This window comes from Sturnus vulgaris, chromosome 3, assembly GCF_052056855.1.
Source record: "Sturnus vulgaris isolate bStuVul1 chromosome 3, bStuVul1.hap1, whole genome shotgun sequence".
NCBI lineage: Eukaryota > Metazoa > Chordata > Aves > Passeriformes > Sturnidae > Sturnus > Sturnus vulgaris.
Window position 1 is genome coordinate 43,096,425 of NC_142245.1, and position 17,466 is coordinate 43,113,890.

The 17,466-nt window shown below is 45.7% G+C and overlaps 1 protein-coding gene and 1 long non-coding RNA gene across 2 annotated transcripts in view; one reads left to right on the forward strand and one right to left on the reverse strand.

Annotated features, from left to right (window-relative positions):
• Positions 1-884: 884 nt before the first annotated feature.
• On the reverse strand, positions 885-3,886 carry LOC148224305 (uncharacterized). The gene is made up of 2 exons (XR_015802319.1): positions 3,749-3,886; positions 885-1,912 (listed from the first exon to the last, which is right to left on the reverse strand). It is a non-coding gene; the product is annotated as an uncharacterized LOC148224305 (long non-coding RNA).
• A 2,236-nt stretch (positions 3,887-6,122) lies between these two features.
• Positions 6,123-17,466, forward strand: part of FAM120B (family with sequence similarity 120 member B) — a 47,853-nt gene continuing 36,509 nt past the window's right edge. Inside the window, exons 1-3 of the mRNA XM_088161473.1 lie at positions 6,123-6,158; positions 6,988-8,033; positions 12,397-12,577. Coding sequence (XP_088017599.1) covers positions 7,014-8,033; positions 12,397-12,577 — 1,201 coding nt within the window. The 5' untranslated portion in view covers positions 6,123-6,158; positions 6,988-7,013. The remainder of the gene's footprint in view (positions 6,159-6,987; positions 8,034-12,396; positions 12,578-17,466) is intronic.

Sequence of the window (17,466 nt, forward strand, 5' to 3'; positions counted from 1 at the left end):
TTGGCTCCGCTCAAGGCGCGCATCCCGCCGGCGGAGGCACGGAGGATCCCCCGGGTCCTGCGGCGAGGGAGGACGCGGGCGGGTTCGCTGCGGGGACTCGTGGAGGGGACCCGTTTGCGGGGCTCCATAGGTCCCGTCTCCGCCACCTCCGCTGCCGGAGAGAGCCACTCGCTGCGCCCGAGTCCCGCACCCCTCTATGATTATTATCATCATCATCACCAGCAACCTCTCCCTCTCTCTCTGTCTCTCTCTCTCCCTCTCTCTTTTTTCGTCCTTCAGCTTAGTAAAAAGTGAGTTTGGTGTGTGTCGTTCGCGTGGCTGTCATTAAGGCCGTTTGTTATTGTGTGAGGGCTGAATCAGTTAGCTCTTTGTGCTCTCAGCTGTATGGTAATGTAGACAGCACCTGCTCCCTGCACAATGCGAGGGAGAGAAAGAGCTCCCCTCGGCGCACGCTACTGCCTCTACAACAATGTCCGCACATTTTTTAAAGAAATCCCTTCCAGCACTTCCCCCCTCCGCAACACACACACACACACACACACACACACACACACACGCACACACACACACGTGCGCACAAAATAAACTAGCCCAAATTTACACCCGTCGTCACCTTTTTTTTTTTTTTTTTTTTTTTTACGTATCAAACAGTACAACTTTTGTTTTGATCTTTAAAATACGGAAAGGAGTTTACTGGTGCGGTGAAAAAGGGATAGAGACTATTACCATCTGAACAGTTTCTTAATGATGGATGGAAGCAGGGGATAAAAGTTGGAGGGCGACTCTGGCATGTCACTCGAAGCAGGGCTTTCCACTTTGTTTAGGCCCTCTGTTTAAACACCTTTGGTAGGCGCAGGCGGATTCATTAGGATGCAAGGTGTAACTGTCTCTGTAAATGTCATTTTAATTGTAACAGATCATTTCAGCACAGATTAAGCTTGTGTGCGAAAGGAGAGGATTTGGCTACAATAACCTCACTGTAGGTATGCCATGCTAAAAGCCTTATTATGGCGACTTTATTGGGTTGAAACGTGCATTTGCATGGCAAAATGTGACTTCCATTGAAGCAGATGTCTTGATCACAAATTATCTTACAATGCGCTAGGAAAAAAAAATCTTAAAGACTTCTTAAAGTAAAAGCATTGAGTAATACCAATTAAAAGAAAATCACTAATGAGTTCATTCAGCCCGGCTCTTCTTGACTGTTCCAGTACTGTAGCTGCCCACATTCATTTACTAAGGGTTTGTGGCACCTACCCCAAACCCAGGCCACCTACTCCAACCCTTGGTACAAGCATCCAGGTCTTTGCATCGTTTTGCCACTCAACGTGTGTCCTTTACATCTAATTGTAATCGAACGAGCCATGTACTTCCAGGTGCTCTCCTCTCCCCTCTCCCCGCCCCTCGACTCATAAGCAAAAGTTTAAAATGTACAGGAATGTTTGGGTTTGATTTTTTTTTCTTTTTTTTTTTTTTACCCCGGAGCTGTGTCTGGGCAGAGAGGGGACCAGCGATCCCGCAGGCACCATGCGAGGACGTAGGAAAGGCGGTCCAGGAGGGAGCGGAGTGGAGCGGGCGGCGGATCCCCGGAGGCCCGGCCGCCCGCCCCCGCCGTGCCCAGCCTCAGCAGCGGGGAGCGGGGGGGCGCATCCCGCAGCAGCGCCGGTTTTCACTGCACATTACTTTTGCCACCTAGCGTCAACATCTTTTCAAGTGGCTTGTCGCTGCTTCGCAAACTTTGCTGCGGCGTTATCCCGGGGAAAAAGAGAGAGGAGGAAAACATCACTTCTTATGAGGTTTACTAAGCCAGTGGGGCGGGGGGGCGGGAGTGAGCGGCAATATCTGTCTTGAAATTTGGGTGGTGGCCCGTCGGTAGAGGCGAGAAGTGATATATCAACGCGGATCTTTTAATCTACGAGAGATAGAAAGTTTGTCCATTAGCATCCCCTTGCTTAAAAAACTGGAAATAAAAAGTTACACGCGCGAGGGCTTTAACCTAGCGATATAAAAAAACAACAACAACAACAAAAAAAAAACAACAAAAAAAAAACAAACCGAAGAAACTTGCCCCCAAATCCTTAACAACCCCCCTTCGGTACCGGGTATTTGTTAAATTGACGTGGCACAGATTTCTCGATTACCGCTGCTGAGCGTGACTGAAAGGCGCCGTGAGAGCCGGCAGGATCCTGCCCACGGCGCTCATTCTTCTCTGGCTTAATTTATGCCACGCGATTCTGTATTGGGGAAATCAAGCAGAAAGCTCCTTTTTCTGCTTTTTTCCCCCCTCTCCCTCTCTCTTTCAGATGCTGGACTAACGGGGAGACTGTTTAACTTAAGTGTTTCTATAGGAGGCTGTTGTAGTTTAACTCCTGCCCACCAGTAGCTGAGGCGAACAAAGGAGGGACTCGAGGTCTAACTATTCATCCATTCTCTGCACTTTAATTTTCATTGATTTCGAAGACAAGGGGAGCCCTTAGGGATTCTCGCTGAAGGGGGATGACACGCCTTTAGACGCGATCAGCCCCCCAGCCAGCCATCTGCTCCCAACCAAATGGCGCTTTTTCGCTCCCAACCGCGTGTCTCCGCACCGCGCTCGCCCGCCGCCCCCCGCCGCCCCCGTCGCCCCCGCGCTGTTCTCCGTGCCCGCGCACCGCCACCGGCCCCCGCTACCGTGCACGGCCGGTCCGGTCCCGGTCCCGTCCCGCCCGACGCCCATCGCGGCCGCACCCGCCCCGCCGCGGTGAGCCGGCGGCGGGACCCCCGGGGGCGGGCGCGGGGCCCGGGGCCCCGCCAGGGCTCGGTGACCCCGCACGGCCGGGACGCAGCGGGCCCGGCCCCGCCTGCCAGCGGCTCGCTGGGGCTGGTGGGGTATTGTGCACTCCCTCCCTGCCCCTAATTGATACCCTTCCCGCAACGCCGGCCCCTCTCTCCTGCTCCGGCGAGTATTTACGGTCGCGCCGCGCAGCAGCGCGGCCGAGAGATCCCCATCAGTGGCAGCTTTTATTTCTAAGCGAGCCAGATTATGGGAAAAGTCACTTAAAAAGGAGGGTGGGTGGGATACGTGCGTGTGTTAATTAGGGCGACGCGCTGCCATCGCTGGCGTGCAACCCTGATTTTCCCCGGGACGGAGGGCTCCGGGCATATGGAGAACGGTGCGTCGGCGGAGGGACGTGTACGTGTGGAGCTATGTGTAGCCGAGTGTGCATAATATTTTAATTAGGCCTATAGTCCCTACGGAGGTATGCGTGCGCGGCTGCCCCTCCGCCGCACGCCCCCTTCACCTGTTCCTCCGGGCCGAGCCGAGCCGGGCCAGGCGGGAGGGAGGGGATGGGAAGCGGGGGGAGGGCAGGCAGGGTGCCGCTGGGCCGGGGCTCTGACTCCCCCAGACCCTGGCCCCAGGCTCGGCGGCGGGACGGGGGTGCTGGTGCTGCCCCGGCGCCCCGGCCCGAGGCGGGTGCGTGACGGGCACGGAGGGGCCGCGGTGCCGGAGGGCGCTCCGCCGCCCTTGCCGTGTGCGGGGAGGAGGATTAAGAAGTTTAGCGTGTAGGTTAGCCCAAAGTTGCAAAGGCATGTGCTGATTAGAATAAGAAAGGGCAGTCGCGTGGCTCAGCTGGCACACAGCGAGGCCAGATGATAGATAAGCAGCTCTGGGTCTTCCCTTCCCCCCAGCCCCCTTTTTGAAATCGCAAATCATCTGCTCCGGCCCTATCCTAGCCCCTCATTTTCATTACAATGGTTGTGTGTTTACCTGTGATCCTGGGACGGGGCATTCCTTTGTCTCCCGAGGAGATTACCGCAGCCAGCTGCTCTCCAACCCTTCCCTGGGCAAATCCCGAAGTGGCTCCTATATGTGTTTTACTGATTGCACATGAGGAGAAAGCCAGATACTCCCTCCCCCCGCCCCGGCCCTGTTTTCCTGCGCTACTTGTTTGTTTGGGTTTGCTCCCTGGCTAGCTTCCGACGGGATTTTGCTTGTGGAAAACTAAGAGGGATAAAATTGGTCACTCGTGTGCGTGAGCTGTCATTGCTCCCAAAGTCGGAAGGGTGAAGGGCTTCTTACCTCCGCCCGGAGGGACAGGACAACGGGACCCACCAGGGAACGACGGGACAAAAGGGATTTGAGGAAAAAAGGTTTCCCCCTGTCTTGCCCCCCCCCCCCCCCCCCCAACCCTAGGGTTCCTCCCAGTCTGGGACATAACTTTTCCCGAAACCTCCCATGGGTGCCCTGAGTATTCCTTTGCCTGGCCCCTCCGCTGGGATACGCAGTTTCAGATGCTCTTCCTGCCCATGCACCTCTTGGGAGCACCTCGGCCTTGCATTTGGAGTACTGGCATCTTTGCTCACCTTTAAATTCAAGGATACTCAAGATCTTCACCACACCAGAAAACACAGAACACCTGTGGCTTCGAACAAGAAAACCTCCTGAAGTGCCTTACCACACGAAATATCCCTTGATCCTGATATTTATCCTGTGCCCTAGCACCCCATTTTCCCTGTCAAGCAAGCCCAGTGTAACCCCATGCAGCGCTGAGGCTTGGCTTGTCTTGGCAGGACTGTCACAGAGAGGGAGGGTGAGAGATAGAACTCAGATCATGTACAGGTGATAAATAATGTGATGGCACTCCTCAAAAAAAAAAGTTCTGCATTACAGCTATGAGATTTTGCTGGATGGCTGGAAAGTTCCCCTTCTGCTACCAACTGAATATTCAGTAGCAATATTCGCTACCTCTGCCAGTTCTTGTAGGAAAACTCCCTCCTTTGCCCAGCATTATTAATCATCCTCTTAAGGCAGAACTCTAAATAGTAGCTGCAAACTACCACTCCAGCACAGGTCGCTCTCTAGAGCCCTGTGACAGCACAGAGTGCCACTGTACTGTGCTGCATTTCATGCATGAAGGGTTTTTGTGTTCTCCCACTTTGCACAATGTGTGCATCTTGTGCATTGTATGCTGGCTGCAGCGCAAAACTTGCTGCTAATAAACTTTGGGGGAGGAGAGGGGGCAACAGTTTGATTATATGTTTTCAGAGCTTTCCAAGCCACTTCCAATTTGTACAGTTTTTATTTCTTTCTGCATCTTTCCACGTTCAGGGTAGGCAGGGGGTGGGAGAAGGTGGGGGCAAAAACTCCTCTGCAGAAGGTGATTATGAGAAAGAGGATGGGTATGGATGGGGCGGGCCGGAGCTTTTGGAAATGCTCTCCCTTTTTCTAAGAGCATCTGCCCGGAGATGAACAGATGTGGGCACCTGCGGTGACAGGCCACATATGCTCCATCCTATTCACAGGCATTCAAACACCGCTACAATGGTGAGGCTTTGTGCACTCGAAGTCACCAAATATATTAATCTGCACTCCCCAGAGCACCGCTCTCTTTAATTTTTCACCGGCGATAACATCTGATCTAATCTTCCCATGGGCTCCCCCGTGTCCCTCTCCCCCCTCCCGGAAAGATGTGAAGTTATTCAAGTCCCCACCTGTTGCCGGCGGGCTGCGAGCGGGTCTCGCTCCCAGCCCGCACCCAGGGCATTATCCCGGGATGTGCCCGGGGAAAACGGGGGTTCCCTTCCGCTGGCAATCGCCAGGCACGACAAAGCGAACCCACCACCCGCCTCGCTGCCAAAAGTCGCGCTGCCAAGGAGAGACATAAATCTCCCAAGTGCGACTCGGGGGGTTTGAAGCGATTTCGGTGCGCGACGCTTTCATGTCCCCCGCCCTGTTCCCCCGTGCCGGCCCGGTTTGTTCGGGGGCACAATGGCCCCTCCAGCACCATTGCGGCCGTACAAAGCCGAGGGACCGCAGCCCGCGGGCGGGGACAGCCGCGGCTGTCAGCGGCCCGGCCCCGCCCGGCACGGCTCCGCCCGGCACGGCCTCTCACGGGCACGGCTCCGCCCGGCACGGCCCCGTCCGGCACGGCCTCTCACGGGCACGGCTCCGCCCGGCACGGCCCCGTCCGGCACGGCCCCGTCCGGCACGGCCTCTCACGGGCACGGCTCCGCCCGGCACGGCCTCTCACGGGCACGGCTCCGCCCGGCACGGCCCCGTCCGGCACGGCCTCTCACGGGCACGGCTCCGCCCGGCACGGCCTCTCACGGGCACGGCTCCGCCCCGCCGGCGGGCGCAGGCGCGGCCCCGCCCCGCGGGAAGCGGAAGCGGCGCTCGGGTCAGTGCCGGCGGTGGGGCCGGGGCCTGGGGACTCTGGGGGCCGAACCGAACCGAACCGGGCGGGGCTGGGCGGGGCTGGGCGGGAGCAGCCCCGGGGTGGGCGGGCAGCGCGGCCCAGGCGCCGCCCGGATCCCGGGGCCGGGGGCTCTGCGTTGTCGGGGCTGTGCACAGCAGCCCCCGCACCTTGCGGGGTTCTTAAAGGCCCCTTCCAAACTAAAGAGTGTGTTTTCAGAACTCTGTGTTTAACTTATGGGATTCAGGAATGCGTTTAAAAGCTGTCTGTTCACAATACTTTGTAAACTCACTTTCCTTTCTTTCCTTTTTGAGTACAGTAAGTACGTATATTTTTTTGGTAAATAAAAACCTATCCTTATTTTCGTAGTGTTGTGTACTTCTCTGTATGCTAGTAACCTGAAATCTCCCTCCTGGAGATACTCAAGAACCATCCAAGTGCAATCCTGTGACATTTGCTCTAGGATGACCTTGCTGGAACAGGGAGGTTGGACTCTGGTTCCTTCCAGACTTACTCATTCAATGATTCTGTGAATTTTGTTTGATCATACTTCGGAGAATCTTTCGATACTTTTATTTTTCACTGATATAAAAACCAGAAGTGGAAAGGAAAAGAAATGTGTACTTATGTTCAGTTTGCTGATGGGAAGTAGACTGTTTCAAATTTTAAAAAGCCTGGATACGGCAATGAGCTGTCAGTAAAAGCAGAAGAATAACAGTTCTGTTTCCAAGCAGCTTTTAAAAATACTATTGTGGAATTTCATTGTTTTCCAGTATTGCATTTTAGAATGTTGTTTTTATCTTTCTTCTTTCAGACTGCTGTGAGTTTCGGAGATCAGCCATGGGTGTTAGAGGCTTGCAGGGATTTGTGGCACGAGTCTGCCCTGATGCGTGCCAAACGGTAGATCTGAGAGAAATGGCAGAAAAGCATCGCATTGACCATCCTGATTCCCCACCTGTTATCGTAGTAGATGCCATGAGTTGCGTTAGACACTGGTACACACCGGAATCCTGGGTGTGCGGTGGCCAGTGGCAAGAGTACCTTGTCATTTTACAGGATTTTATCAATGCTTTTATGGCAGCTGGTATCAAGTTGGTGTTTTACTTCGATGGGGTGGTAGAAGAGAAAAAGAGAGATGAGTGGATCAAACGGAGGATGAAGAATACTGAGGAAATAGCCAGATTATTTCGGTTTATCAAGACTCACAGGAAACAGCCAGGGAGGGAAATGTTTGTTCTTCCTTCAGCTCTGCCTACTTTTACACGTTATGCTCTGAAATCACTTGGTCAAAAAACAGTCTGTACGTTGCAAGAGGCAGACTTTGAGGTGGCTGCATATGGTTTGCAGCACAACTGTATAGGAATTCTGGGGCAAGATAGTGACTACCTCATCTATAACACATGTCCCTACTTTTCCATTGAGAACCTCCGTTTGGACAGACTGGTCACTGTCATGTACTCTCGAGAAGTTCTTTGCCATGTGCTGGGTATTAGTTTGACAGACCTTCCTCTCTTTGCATGCTTACTTGGCAATGACATTGTTCCAGAAAGCATGTTGGAAGGCTTTTGGCACAGATGTTTAACCACCAGTCCCCACAGAAATAGCAGCTACAACAGAAGAACAAACATACTGCTATCCGTAGCAAATTACATCTCAAAAATTCCATGCTCGTACAGCAGCCTGAAACACTTGGAAGAGATTATACCTCTGGGATCAGACAAGACATTGCTTTGCAGAGGAGTGAACTCCTATCTTTTGCCTGGGCAGCAGTCTCCATGGATTCCTCCCAATGTAACACATTGTCAAGTGTTATCCCTTCAACAACAATCAGCTCTCTGTCAAGATAAAGAAATCTTTCAGGTAACTTGCTTTTTAAAGCTTAATGATCACTTTATTGCCATGACTAGTTAGTGGAAGTTAGTAATGAGTACATCAATCCTATTGATTTAAATTAGCTTGTGCAAAAATCTTTTGTCTGTTAAGTAGAGCCCCAGTTAAAACTGTTGGGTGCGTTAATATGAGCACAGATGCAGCACATTTTATAAAAAGTCGTTCCTCTCTTTTTGAAGTGTCAATTAGGTCAAATAATGGGGAGCAGCTCCTGTGTAGGCCAGCAACTGGGCACAGAAATGTACTTCCCATATATTATATGATTTCCCATGTTTATATGATTTGTGTATTGACTTGGTTTTTACTTTGAGAACCCACAGGTCAGCCATAAGCTGGTCAGTGATCTGCTTGGCTGTACCTCGCAGTGGAGGTATCAAACGTAGCTGTGCTAAGAATGCAGAAGTTGAAATTGCTCATAGTGGAGACATGAAAGCTGCTGCAGAATCGTGTCATAGAGTCATGGAATGGTTGGGGTTAGGACCTTAAAGATCACCTAGTTCCAAACCCCTGCCCTGAGCATGGGGACTTCCACTAGACTAGATTACTCAGAGTCCCATCCATCCTGGCCTAGAGTACTTCCAGGGATGATCCAACTCCTCTCTTGTCAACCTGGGCCAATGCCTCACCACCTTCACAGCAAAGGGCTTCTTCCTAATATCTGATCTAAATCTACTTTCTGTCAGTCTAAATCCATTTCCCCTCATCCTGTCACTATATACCCTTGTGAAAAGTCCCTCTTCAGCTTTTTGTAGCCCCCTTTAGGTATTTGAAGGCTGCTCTAAGGTGTCTCCAGAGTCTTCTCCAGTTACACAACCCCAACTCTCTCAGCCTGACTTCATAGCAGCGGTGCTCCAGCCCTCTGATTGTCTTTGCAGCCCTCTGGACTCGCTCCAACAGGTCGAAGTCCTTCCTGTGCTGGGGACATCAGAGCTGAACACAGCACTCCAGGTAGGATCTCACCAGAGTAGAGTAGACAGGGAGAATCCCCTCCCTCGCCCTGCTGGTCACACTGCTTTGGATGTAGCCCAGGGTTCAGTTGGCTTTCTGGAGTGTGAGCACACGTTGCTAGCCAAGATGATAGGTCAAGCTGCTTATTCAGCAGCACCGTAAAGCCCTTCTTAGAGCTGCTCTCAATCCATTCTCCATCCAGCTTGTATTTGTGGTCAGGATTCCCCTGACCCAAGTGCAGGATCCTGTACTTGGCCCTGTTGAAATTGATGAGGTTTGCACAGGCCCACCTCTCAAACCTGTCCTCTGGACAGAGCCTTTCCCTCCTGCGTGTCGATGGCACCACACAGCCTGCTGTCACCAGCACACTTGCCAAGGGAGCACTGGATCCCACTGTCCATGGCAAAGATTAAACAGTGCTGGTCCCAGTACCGACCCCTGAGGACGCCGCTTGTCACTGGCCTCCCCTTGCACATCGACCATTGATCACAGCTCTCTCTCTCTCAGTGCGACCATCCAACCAGTTCCTCATCCTCCAAGAGGTCCATCTGTGAAATCCATGCCTCTCCAGTTCAGGGATAAGGATGTTGTGCAGGACAGTGTCAAATGCAATAAGTATGTATTTTGTCATTCTTGGTTCAGGTTAAGTTGCCCTTGTTTTCATTGTCCCTGAATGACCCAAAAGCACTTCAATGGGTTTACTAATTCCCAGATGGCAGGGGTGTAGCACTAATTTTAGTTATGGCATCCCGCATTGGCAGGGATGTGCTGGTGTTGGGGTGAGATATGGTATGTTGGATTGAGTCACTCTGGGAAATTGGATGTATTAGCTTAGGGTGGCATACTTGCCTAATAGAAAATGTGCTACCTTGCATTAGAGTTTATGGAATAGTAGTAAGTTTAGAGTACAATTATGTAAATTCATAGCAGTTAAGATAACATATTGAGATTTTTTTAAAAATCTATACAAGGAAGTGTATTTTAGACCCTATATTAGCCATCTGTTACTCCCTATTTTATTAGGTCCTTATAGATTTCAAACACAGAACTTCTTTTTCTTTCTCTTGCTTACCTTGAGCATTTTCTTTAAAACTGTATTTCTGTTTCCTCATATTACACTAAAGTAATAATATAATTTACATTTTCCTTTCTAAAAAAAACTGTAAAACATTTTATAGCTACATTGTAACCTATGCAATGCTCATTTCAGCTAAACTGTACATATATTTTGGATTTTATATTAATCACACATAGATACAATACATATCATTTTTTACTGTTGTAGTTATTTTTTTAAAACACCAGCCATATATCATAATGAGGTGTTGAAAAATCCTCTTTCAGCTTGAAGTGCAAAGGAAAAATAGCCAGAATGCAATTATCTAGGTTGGATTATGGCCAGGACAATAGTGGCAATATCTTTATTCCTTAAGAGAATGTACCATGTGGTCTTTATCACAAGTGGTCATTATTTCTTGGCTTGGTCTTTAATTTGAAGGGTTGAAGTTCTGAAGCATCATGCTGAGCTACTGCTCTAATAAAATAATAATGTTTAGAAACTCCCCTGAAGAATGTCTCACTGTTGCTGCATGAATCCTATATGAAGCCAGTTGCTGGGCCAAGGAAATTACAGTCAACATGTTAGACATGTTAACTTCTCTTTTGTTTTTGTTACAAGTGTTCAAATATTTGTATATGTAATGTGTATGCTTTGCTTCGTATTTTGAAACTCATGTGTAATTCTGCTTACCTTGCACATTGTCTGAACTGCATGAAAATGGCACACAAAGCTCAATTCCAACCACGAGGGCATAGCCTGATGTTGCTGTTTCTCTTACAAGAGCATAACTTTCTAGCTGATTGTAGATATGAATCAGAAATATTTTTCAAGATACAGGCATTGAATACAGCAATACTTTTGAAACCAGGGTATAGTTTTTTCAGTACATAAGGATGTGTAGATTATTGGCAAATTGCAATAAACTAGCATTGTTGATGATCTCATATCTGTGGCTGGTTTCTCTGAAATAGTTGTTTCATATAGTGCTTCATTAAAATCATGCTTAGAAATACTTGATGCCCTGTTTTTGTTTTATACAAAAGTATACTTGGGGGATTATGTTCACACATATTAGGAATACCGAAGTATTTATTGCAGGAAAATGAATTTATTGTATAAGTGCTCTGTTGATTGGCACTGTACACAGAAAATACGACATTTTTGTAGAATTAGTTTTGATCACTAATGATCCAGTAAATGACTGCAGCTTTAATCTGCTGAGTTCCCAGGTCTGCAGATATGGGAATTCTGAAAAAATGGTGAATTTGTTTCTGGCCAGTGGTCCAGTAACTCCTAGTGAAAGAATCTGTGGCAGCTGTGGCGGGATGGCACAACCCAAATAGTACAGATAGCATGACACATGCAGGGAATGCAGAGAAGAGAAACATCAGTGCTTGCTCACCGTATGGCACAGGTCCTGGAGAATTTGTTAGTGGCACCCCATGGAAGTATTCACTCCACTCAGCTGTTTGAACACCCCCAGAGTTTTGGTCTGAGGTTCTGAAGTAGAAAGTCTGTCTGGCTGTGCACATGGCCAATGCAGATTGCCAGTGTTACTGGTTGGAATTCTGTGCTGCCTGAGAGCATCTTTATTGCTTTCTCACCTAGGCTGTTCCAGAGCAGCAGACCCTGCTGGTACTGAGGCTGCTGGTAGCCAGCTACTGTAGCCAGATGTATCTGCATCCAGTGCATGGCTAATGTGCAGCCTAGGTGATGCTCTTAATTCTGCTTTTCAGCAACACGCCTGCAGACTTGGTTTTCCTCACTAGAGCAGATGGCATTTCTTTTCATGGTGGAGAGCTATTGCAAAGTAAAAGTGTAGTGAAGTTAAGTATTCTAATTTTATCAGAATGTAAACTACACCAAGTCAGCTTGGGAAAGAAATACAGCTATCTCATATAGTTCATCTTGCAATCAAATTAAAAGTTTGCATTTTGTCATGCCTTCACTCACTGTTTAAAGAAAGAAGATACATTTTCAGGTGGCCAAAGGAGGGCAGCTATGCTGGAATTCAGAATTAATTTTAAGAGTAATTACTTTCTAGAAAACTGTTGTTCAAGTTCCTAAGTTTTAAGAATTAAAGGAGGAGCTAAGAAAGGCAATGATGGTTCTTCTGGGGATTCCTGTCCCCAGGACAAAAAGATGGATGTCTGAAAATACACTATACTGGTGTTATTTGAAAAAACACTTGTTCCCTCCCTGGCTATTCCCTCCATTTCTACTGATAGAGAAATACTTATTTCCTCAAACAGTGAATACATTTTGTTACTTTCTGATTCTTCTTAATCTTGGAGATAATGCCTTCTTCCTTCTTTGAACAAACAGTTAGCTAAAGAACAGCATATCAAATCTGAAAATTTTTCAATCTTCAATATCCTGAGTCATGGAGGGACTGAGTGCAGCAACTCCTTGGAAGATGACTGTGATACAGAGATTCCTGGACAGGCACTTATCTACCGCCCTGCTCGTCAGCATATTTATGCTATCTTGTTGGAATCTGGAAAAGGTAAGGATTAAACAACTTACACCTTTATTCAAGTATACTTTCAATTTTGAAATATGAAATCTTGAATTCATTGTTTCAATGGCTCTATCAGTATTTAGGATAGAAAATTAATTTAGGATAAAAACTCTGAGCAGCTGAAATGTAGTTCTTGTGGAAGTAAGAAAATGTGAGAGTGAAATTGTGGGGCTTTTTATACATGCTGTTCCATTTCAGTGCTTTTAAATTATTTTTTACAATTGGAGCTTTCTTCCTTGCTACAAGGGAAGTTGTGAAAGTTGTTAATGATCAAAAGATTGAGCAAAACAATGATCTTTAGATTTTTGAAAGTTTGAGAGTATATGAAACCTAATGTTGCTTGAATAAATGTGGCTCTGGATGAATTAGTGAGTTGTAATACACTTTTGCAGAACAATAATGCACTGTTAAAGTTTTACCTTCTGTTGATTTTAAGTCTGCAATTTTCAGAACAGTCAAATACAGTTCCTGTAATAATACAAATGCAAGTCGTCATGCCAGGAATTATTAATTCTTTCATCCAAGTGCTAGAAAATACGATTTCCTTATCCAGTGGTATAAACAGATTTGGTAGCAGGTACTTATATCTGTGCTTGCATTCATCTCCTTGAAAACAGAGTTCTTTATTCACATCCTTGGACCAATTTCATGTTCTTAAGACTTCCATTAGTTAAGTGTTATCTTTACAATGTCTTTCAGCCAGTGAGTTGAAAATTAAAAGTGTACTGAACTTTTATTCTTTTGAATGTGTTGATTTCTCCATGGTAATCACTTTACATTTTATTGATGAAAGTGCACCGCCATCAAACGTTATATTCAAACTATTTGCTTAGAAAGGCACAAAAAGGTAATTAAGTACATGACTTCTCTCAGCAGCCAGAGGTTGAAGTTGTGCCATAATTGGAAAAACTGAATCAGAGTTTACATAGCAATTTGGAGAGAATAACAAAAATCTCAGCAGTAATCATGCACATCTGTCATTTTTCATTTTTTGGTGTACTGCCTCCAAATTTTGTAGATAATTATAACTTGGTTGGGTTTTACTTATTCATCTAAACAGCAGGATATTCATTGATGTTTTCAGAAACACCTAGACCAAAATTCCTAATTAACAATTGTTGCTGCAAGACGGCAGGGTAGTAGGCAGGTTAACATTTGTCTTACAGTGGTTTTAGTACTCAAAGAAGATCAGAATTGAAATACAGAAACGTTTATTTAGAGTCATATTGAAAATTAATTCTAATGTGAAAATTGTCTTCATTTAAGGAAGTGATTTTAGAATAAAACCACAGATAGCATGTGTTATTTATTCTCAGTTCAGGCTTCCAATTCCAGAGATAATTTTCTAAAGTAAGTCATAGTGCATCCTCCATTCTTAACCCTTCCAGAAAGATAGGTAGACTGTGTCTACATGGGTGCCTCTATTAAATCTGCATTTTCAGTGCATGTATCTACCTCTAACTGCTTTAACCATGTCACTACCTAGTAGTTCATGGGTTGTTTTTTATTCCAGTCTATAATTGCTTCTAAGTCAAGAGTGTAGATCATTAGTCACAGTTCATATTGAAATGCATAGGTATGTGTAAGCATTTTTTTAATGGATTTACTGCTAGACCTACAAAGAAGTTTTGTTCTTTACAAAGTAGACTCTTTTGCCAGTTTCCCTCAGACGAGGTCAAGTTGACTGTTTTTTATAATTTGATAAAGAATAGGATGGGAAGAAGTAGTCTACACTGTCTGTAGGTTGTAGTATAATGTAAAATCACGTTGGATTAGCCTTAAAAAAGAGCTTACTGGAACAAGAAAACCAATTAAATTAGTCCATTTGGAGTGTCCATGTAGAGCCTGCCACCATTATACAGCTGATGTAGCACATTTGAAGCTAACTCCACTAACTGCACAATATTCCAGTTTGCAGTAGTGGTGTATGTGTTAGTGATCCTCTCTTTTACTCTTCAATATTACCAATTGAAATATGATGGAAACTGACTTCTTTGCAGTTTGCAGATCTGCTTATTTGCTGTTAATTGGCAAAGCGGCCAATATTTAGTAAAAGCAGTGATTACAGTTTTAGTGAGAACAGGTTAAAGCTAATGTTTGCCCTAATATGAAACAAGAGATGGTTAGTTTTGAACATCTAGGTTGTAATTTCCAAGGGTGCCTAAGAGACCCACAAATTTACAGGAGCAAAACGTCTTATCCTTTGAAACCATTGGCCCATACCATGCCGCTTTGCCTGAAGCCATAGTGGGAAAAAATGTTGCTTTAGCTACCAGCATCACTTTAAATAATTCTCTTGCACAGCCACTCATTTCAATCCTTGTGTATCATCTCAGTTGTGCTGGTGCAGCTGTTTGTGCAGCTGTGCAGTGGCCTAATTTGAGAAACTGAAAATAGCCTCTGTCTCTCTTCCCTTCCTTTCTGTATTCAGGTAATTAACCTGGTTCTGTTTCCCTATCAGCTCCACAAACTGCTGTGGTGAAACACCCTGAGGGAATGGTAGGGAGTGGGAATGAACAAATCAGTGCCTGCCTGCAAAAGGTAGCAGTCCTGCTGAAAGAATTGCCTACATAACATTGCCTTTGGTATAGTTTGGTGTATGGTAAGCGTGTACCTTAACTCATGGAAATGTTGGAGAATCACAGCCTTATTTTTGACCGTACAGAAAGAAAGAGGGGGCTGATGGTGATTCTGACAACAGGGCATTTGTTGCCTGGGTATTTCAAAAGTAAGTTTGTAATTAATTGAGCCATTTTTGATCAATATGTGAGATATTGCATGCAGTGATAGAAATTGTCAACGCTTTAGCATCCTTCCAAGAAAAAGTTCTTTTGGAAAAATTCAAGTAGGAGGGTAAAATAGCAGTAAATAATACACCCTGATAGGCCAGCCAAGCTTTCTTATGTGTGCTAAGAGTTCAGAGTAAAGCCAGCAGGTTTTGGCACTAGCATAGTCCATGGAAATACCTGCACCTGCATGTCCATTGCCAATTAGGAGGTTATGTAATGTAGCCTGAGCTCGTGGCCAGCTCCTCGAAGTCCTGGCATCACTCCCAGTTCTAACATTAGCAGGCCAGACTGATCCTTGCTTTGACACTGTCAAAAACAATCCATTAGCAGGATTTTTGCCCGTTATCACCAGTGACTGCTCAGGAGAGTTGGCATTGTTGCAGGTATAGAGGAACACATATAGCATTTTCTGACTGTCTCATGGTTTCCACATAGTTGAAGCTTTCCTTAGGCTGCCTGAGCAGTGCTTTCACAGGGCATTCAGAATATATTTAAACAAAAAAACTGCTATTTTTTTCATTTCATTGGTGATATTCTTTATATGCATTGTGGGGAAAAAAGTTTGAAAAATTAGTGGTTTTTTTCCCCCAAGACATTTCCATGTGGAGAGGGTTGACATTTATTAATCATATCTCCATTTTGTTCTTGGTATGTTAATATGCTGTCAGTTTGCAGGACCTCACTTTCAGCTATATTTATTTGGCTGTTTTTGTGAACAGTGATACATGTTTGTTACTAATGGACTACAGTAATGAAAAGCATTCATCTGTTGTGGTGCTATGTCCTGTACTTACATTCATAAACATCAGAAGAATGAAACTGTAGACTTCCTACTGACTTCTCTTTTTACTCTGCATGAGTTCAATGGTTGATGTAAAAATAATCTCTAACTGATATTTAGAATCAAGACACAATTTGGTAAGTTTTTCTGTGAGTTGTGGAGCTCATAAAGAGCAATGCTCCCTACCAGCAAAGTTTTTCTATTTCCATGCTTCTTTATACCATCTTAACTTCTCCTCATGTCCTTGACATCTCCCTCCTGCAGTTCCTAAGCATGTTCCCTATTGCCTCCTGCCCTTCCCAAATCCCATCTACCTTTTTTCTCAGCTCTAGCTCTTCTACAGCTATTTGTGTATTGATTGCCATTCAGTCTGTTTGGATACAACAGGTAAGTTGACTTTCCTGCATTTCTTTCAGTTGGTGCCCTAATAGGACCCCTCTATCAGCTGAGTCTCCAGTTTCATAAAATGTTTAGGACTTTAATCCATTTGAAATCACTTCTCCTTTGTCAGATTTAGTTGAAACAGAGCAGTGCATCCATGAATTGATTATAAGACAGCTGTCCTAATTGTATTAGGTTTGCCTCCTTAAGAAACCAGACTAAAATTTTGGAGTCTGAGTGAGCTGAATAAATTTAATAAAGCAGAGTAATCCACATACTAAATCTTAAAACCAAATGCTAAAATGTCAGAATGTTTCTGAAAGTGACTTTGAGTTATTTAATTGGAGGGTTTTGATCATGAAATAGCATTATCATAGACCATGATTCATAATCAAGATGGGGGAACTATTCAGCTACTGGAATGTACATTTTAAGGGTTTTTTTCCCAGTAGGCATTTTAAATTTTATTTTTAATGTCATAATTTTTTGAACAGATAAGCATAGCAAGCCATGTGTAATACTGTCCCTCATATTCCATGTATTGGTGGTTCTTCAGTCCCTCACCTTTATTGTGAGTTTGTGCTGCAGGCCCATGGGGAAGGAAGGAAGGAAGAAGCAGAGTTGTAAAACAGATTTTGTCATGTTCTTTTTCTCTTCTCTCATCCCTGACACTAGAAATAGGAATTTCTGCCCTTGCACCGTAGCACACTGCTTTTTCATTCATGTCAACAGTTATCTTCCATCCCTGAGCTATGCGTGAGATCAGGAAATTCTGTAACAAAACATTTTTGGATGGATGAGGAAAGGACAATGTTGGAAAGATATGTTTGGTTTGTTTTAATCTAGGGGAAGTTTTTGATTAGTGTTCACAACATGGCATCAAAAATACTTGTGTGGTAAATTTCAGGGAGATTGGAATTGGT